Source organism: Serinus canaria, unplaced genomic scaffold (assembly GCF_022539315.1).
Source record: "Serinus canaria isolate serCan28SL12 unplaced genomic scaffold, serCan2020 HiC_scaffold_423, whole genome shotgun sequence".
NCBI classification, from domain to species: Eukaryota; Metazoa; Chordata; class Aves; order Passeriformes; family Fringillidae; genus Serinus; species Serinus canaria.
In genome coordinates, this window is record NW_026108537.1 from 1 (window position 1) to 6063 (window position 6063).

Consider the following 6063-nt stretch of genomic DNA (forward strand, 5'->3'; position numbering starts at 1 on the left):
GTGGTGCTGGCCGAGAGCTTGCAGGATGCGCTGCCGGAGCTGAGCGAGCGGCCGGCGGGCGCCGAGGCGGCCGAGGCGGCGGCCGAGCTGCAGTTCTACCTGGTGCTGGCGCTGGCGCTGCTGTCGGCGCTCTTGGTGCTGAGCGTGGCGCTGGCCGTGCTGGCCCGGCTGCGCCGGGCCGGGCCGCCCGCCGTGCTGCGCTGCCTGGGCGCGCAGCGCTTCTCCCTGGCCGGCGCCGCCTTTCCGGCCGACTTCTGCGAGGGCACCTTGCCCTACTCCTACAACCTGTGCGTGGCGGCGCCGGCCCGCGCCGTGCCCGAGGCCGCTTGGCCGCCGCCGCCGCCGCCGGGGGTGCCCATCCTGTCGGCGGAGGAGCTTCTGGGCTTGGATTCCTGCGACAAGCCCATCTCCCACAGCAGCGCCGTAGGGGAGGAGGTGCCCGCCAATTCCAACGCTCCGCAGGTCTGTAAAGTGTGAGTTCCTTCTGTTTTCAAAAGTTCCCGAAACGTCATCTTTTTTCCCCCTTGTCTTCTGTGCATGGTGTCAGTGGGTACTCGGCATCTATATCGCCACGTAGCGGCGGAAGTTTTTCATTTTACTTCAGTAATAGCTTCAGAAGACAGGCTTTGATTATAGATCTCCTTTCGGCTCGTAGTAGCGTTTCTCAGTGTTTTTCTTTTTTTCCCGTAGTCGTGTTTTTGTGAGTTGCACAGTCTCGTCTCCATGACGGACTGAATTAAGGAACGGGCTATCCGCAGTTCATGGAAAGCAGAGAGCACTTGGTTCTTCCTTGTCACAGGTTCAGCTTCAGGCGCGAGGTTTTGTCTTCAGCTCTCGAGCTCTATACATTAGAATGTGTTTAGAAACATTGAAAGCAGATTCGTGTTCTGTGGAAGGAGAATGGCTGATTCTGAATGATGGAGTCAAGGAAAACAAAAAACCCAAAGCACTGACATGTGGTGTTTGACCTTTTATCCTTTCTGAATGATTTGTTCAGAAAGGGTTTATAGCTTTTCCCTAAGCCGTCCTTAAAACTTTGTTTTGTCCCTCTTCGATTTGAAAAGAAACGAAAGTGGAAAGTTCCGTTCTCCATCCTGTCTAAAAAAAGATATTGTCGCTCGTTTTTTAGCGGGGAGTAATGCAGTAGTGGGACTGGATGACTTCGTTTATTCGTCCTGGCTGGCTCTGTTTTACTCTTCATGATCTTTATTTCATACACTGGCGAGAGTGTTGAGAGGTTTCTGTTCAGAGATTATTATTCTATCCTCTTTGCAAAAAATGTTGGGGGGTTTAGTAGAACCCGCATATATCGAGAACAACAAATTTTTGAAATTCTGTTTTCTATGATAAACATCTGAGATAGGAAGGGATCCCATATCAGGGAGATTGTCCAGAGGAGGGTTTAGGCACTTGAATCAAGCCCATTTGCAAATTGATTAATGGTCAGAACAATTTCAAGTGTTCTAGTTTTGTTCTACGGTTTCGTTATTGTTTTCTTGAACACAAATTGTATCACGTCATTAGAAATACTTAGATGAGTAGTTTACTAACCAACTGCGGTGCTTTACACATTGTTTTTAAAAAAAGGGAAACCTAAGATGTCTTGATTAAATGTTAATCTATATTAACTAAGGAAACATTAGGCATATCTTAGGAAAGAATGTCAAATATTTCAAGTCCTGGAAGTTTGAGAAAGTTTGAGCTTTGAGAGTTTCAGGTGCATCTTTATTTGTACCCATAATTAAATCCTGTAACAAGTAGCTCCCTGACTTCATGAAGTATGCAATTCCTGTCTTCCCGTTTGTGTTAAAGACCCTGATAGCTCTGTTTCTTCGGGGTATATTATCTTCCCGTTTTCTCTCAGAGAGCCTGTAGTTGAAGAAGCTTTTGGACAAAATTGATAAGGTTAACAGTAACCTACAGGACAAAACACGAAATATGTGTTTTATTTTACATATATTGACATTAATAAGTGCTGAGTTTCTCGTGAGGTTAAAGAATCACGTCCACGTAGTGCCTGTGCCTTCCTCCCGGTGGTGATTCCCTGGAGGATGAAAGCAGAGATGGGCTGGAGAAATGCGGACGCAGGAGATCGGCGCTGGACGAAAAGCGACATCTCCGTGGCGACTGTGCCCTGTATGGAGCACGGCAGGGCGGGCAGCGCTCGGTGCCTGCAGTGCCGGGAGGAGGCTGCGGGCGCCGCTGTTGACCGAGAGGAGCGAGAGGAAGCTCGGAGCGCTGCAGCCCCGCCCGCTGCGGAGCGGCTCTCTCGGTTGTTCGCTCGCTCACCGAACCTGCGTTGCGCGATCTTCCCCGCGGTGCTGGTTCCATTTTAGAGCCAGAAGGAGGGACCGGCAGCAGATACGCACAGTGCAGAAGCTGAGAGCATTGAGTGGTAGCGGATTGGATCGGCGGTGCTGCGGTGGAGCGGTTCTGCGGCGATGTGCGCGGCGGGGAGGCGCTGGGGCCGGCGGCAGCGAGCTCTGCTCTGGGCCGTCCTGCTGGCGGCGTGGGAGGCGGCGTGGGGGCAGCTGCGCTACTCGGTGCCCGAGGAGATGCCCAAGGGCTCGTTCGTGGGCGACGTGGCCAAGGACCTGGGGCTGCAGTTGCCGGCGCTCCGAGATAACGGCGTTCATATCTTGGACAAAGGTAGGACGCAGTATTTCGCTCTGCACGGGAAGACGGGACATTTAGTGACGGCAGAGAGGATCGACAGAGAGCAGCTGTGCGAGAGCGTGCAGCAATGTGTGCTGCGCTGTGAGCTGATAGTGGAGGGACAGATGCAGGTTTATGGAATACAAGTGGAAATCACGGACATTAATGATAACTCACCCAGCTTCCGAGAGGCAGAAAAAGAACTGAGAATGAGCGAGATGACTGTTCTGGGGTCGCGGTTTCCCTTCCAGACGCTCATGACCCGGACTCGGGCCGGAATTCCCTGCAGAGCTACGAGCTGAGCGGTGACGAGCACTTCTCGCTGGCCGTGCAGGCGGGCCCCGGCGGCGATCAGCGTCCCGAGCTGGTGCTGGCGAAGGCGCTGGACCGGGAGGAGGCGGCGTTTCACGAGCTGGTGCTGAGGGCGAGCGACGGCGGCGATCCGGCACGGACAGGCACGGCTCGAATCCGCGTGACTGTGGTGGACGCGAACGACAACGCGCCCGTGTTCAACCAGGAGGAGTACGTGGTGTGTGTGCTAGAGGACTTGCCCGTGGGCTCTGTCCTCGTCACTGTCACGGCCACGGACGCCGACGAAGGGTTAAATGGGCATATTAAATACTCGTTTAAAAAAATCACAGAGAAAGCCTCGCAGATTTTTCAGCTGGACCTTGACACGGGAGCGATTACATTGACACGTAACTTAGACTTCGAGGACCTCACATCCTACGAACTGGAGACACAGGTTCGTGATGGCGGGGACCTTTCTGATTTAGCAAAAGTCGTGATCACTGTGACAGACGTTAACGACAACGCCCCCGAACTCACAGTGTCGTCGGCGTTGAGCGAGATCTCTGAGGATGCCCCGTCAGGGACCGTCGTAGCCTTGGTACACGTGGAGGACCGAGACTCGGGTGCCAACGGCGAGGTGAGCTGCTCGCTGGACGGGGATGTCCCATTCCGCCTGGAGAAATCTTTTGATGAATACTATCGCGTGGTGACGGCGAGAGAGCTGGACCGGGAGCAGGTGTCGGAGTACAACGTGACGGTGCGGGCGGCCGACGGCGGGTCGCCGGCGCTGCAGAGCAGCGCGGTGCTGGCGCTGCGGGTGCTGGACGTGAACGACAACGCGCCGGTGTTCTTGGAGGAGCGCTACAGCGCGCGTGTGGCGGAGAACAACGCGGCGGGCGCGCTGGTGCTGACGGTGCGCGCCACGGACGCGGACTGGGGGCAGAACGCGCGCGTGCGCTACCGGCTGGCGGAGGGGCGGGTGCGGGGCGCGCCGCTGTCGTCGTACGTGTCGGTGCAGGCGGAGACGGGCGCGCTGTACGCGCTGCGCTCCTTGGACTACGAGCAGCTGCGCGAGCTGCAGCTGTGGGTGCGGGCGGAGGACGGCGGCGCGCCGGCGCTGAGCAGCAACGTGTCGGTGCGGCTGCAGATCGTGGACGAGAACGACAACGCGCCGCAGGTGCTGTACCCGCCGCCGGCCGCCGCGGCGGCGGGCTCGGGCTCGGTCGGTGGCGGCGTGGTCGTGCGTGGAGCTGGCGCCGCGGCGGTCGGAGGCGGGCGCGCTGGTGGCCAAGGTGGTGGCGGTGGACGCGGACGCGGGGCAGAACGCGTGGCTGTCGTACGAGCTGGCCAAGGCCACGGAGCCGGGGCTGTTCCGCGTGGGGCTGCACAGCGGCGAGGTGCGCACGGCGCGCTCGCCGCTGGCGCGCGACGCGGCGCGCCACAGCCTGGTGGTGCTGGTGCGGGACCACGGGCGGCCGGCGCTGTCGGCCACGGCCACGCTGAGCGTGGTGCTGGCCGAGAGCGTGGCCGAGCTGCTGGCCGAGCTGGGCAGCGCGGCCGACGAGGCGGCGTTGCCGGCCGAGCCGGCCGCCGGCCTGACGCGCTGGCTCGTGCTGGCCGTGGCCGCCGTGTCGTGCCTCTTCGTGGCCTTCCTGCTGCTGCTGCTGGCGCTGCGCCTGCGCCGCTGGCAGCGCCGCCAGCTGCTGCCGCCCGACAGCGGCGCCTTGCGCGGCGTGCCCGTCTCGCACTTCGTGGGCATCGACGGCGTGCGCGCCTTCCTGCAGTCCTACTCGCACGACGTGTCGCTCACGGCCGACTCGCGCAAGAGCCAGCTGCGCTTCTCGGCCGGCAGCTCCTGCGACACCCTGCCGGCCCGGCCGCCGCCCGACGAGCCCGCGCAGCTGCTCGGCGACGATCTTGCCGGCGCTCTCCCCCTGGACTCTGCCCCTCCTTCGGTGAGTTCCTCTGTCAGATTTTCTCCGGGACTCTTTCTCCTATTGCCGCCCTGCCCTTTCCTCGCCGTGTTCTCTGTCTTGAATAGGAGATTTTGTCTAAAAGCCTCGTAAAGTTTCCTTCGATGATGTTCTAAAGCATGGTGCCCCTTGCTGTCAGTAGGTGACCATGGAGTGGGTCCTCATCTTTTCAGTGAGTGGGGAAGGCAGAAGGGAAAAGGCTGCTGCTGGCAGGGTGTTGGCTAGGTCGGAGGTTTGGGCACTTGATCGTGTTTCAGGTGTTGTTCCCCAATATCAACTATGCTCTGTTCTCAGTATCTGTGTTCCGGTTAGTATTAAATACTCAGAAAAGATTGATTGTGTTTTAGGAAATACAACTTTTTAGCAGGGTCGTGTGTCTTCCTAAGAGCAGGTGTGCTTGAATAGGTTGAATGTGTCAGGTACAAAATGCTGATGGCTTTGCGTGGAACTTCTCTGAAGGTTGTTCTCAGCCTTTATCTCTCTCCATGATACATAGTAAAGGTCAGCAGGAAAAGTGTTTGCATCATCCATGCTCTATTCTCTCGTCTGCCAATAGAGGATTGGACCAGGCAATGATTGGTCCTTGATGATGTCTCTCTGCCCGTTATGAAGGATCCTCTTGAAGCTGTGATTCTTTGAAAAGCCGGTGGGCGGCCGCATGTGGAGGAGGAAATGGCAGAACTTCTTTGGTTTGTACTTGCATTTTAAGGTAGAGCTATGTCAAATGGAGCTGGATGAGCCTTGGCTCGAAAATATTTAGTATGGCAAGAGAATTGCGTGGATGGGAATGAGAGATTCAAGGTGCAGTGGGAGATACAAGGTGGGCAGAATTCCCTGTGAGCAGATGATCACTGAGTCAGTGTCTCTTGGAAGACTGCTTGGGTTGTCCTTTGAGACCTATGAAGTCTCTCCACAGAACTTCAGTGAGCAGCAAATGTGGCTTCCATAGCACAGAGATGTCCAGAGAGCTGTGTGAAATTGGTGGTGCGAAGAGAAATGGTCTGAGGAACTGGACCTCCACTGTCACAGGTTTTTATGCTAGATGGGTGAAAGGACACCATGGATGGTGTGAAGGGTTGGAAATCTGAGTGCAGTGAGCTGTGTGTGAATGTCTGCTGAAAGACTCAAGGGAATGTTTTCCTTC

At 56.9% G+C, this 6063-nt stretch overlaps 1 protein-coding gene across 1 annotated transcript; it reads left to right on the forward strand.

The window, feature by feature from the left end:
* Positions 1-2372: 2372 nt before the first annotated feature.
* On the forward strand, positions 2373-4901 carry LOC103825261 (protocadherin gamma-A10-like; the record flags this gene model as incomplete). Its single annotated transcript, XM_050987898.1, is given in 3 exon segments — positions 2373-2904; positions 2907-4176; positions 4178-4901. Coding segments are annotated over 3 exon segments (2457 nt in total), but the record flags the coding sequence as incomplete, so codon positions are not given.
* Positions 4902-6063: the final 1162 nt, after the last annotated feature.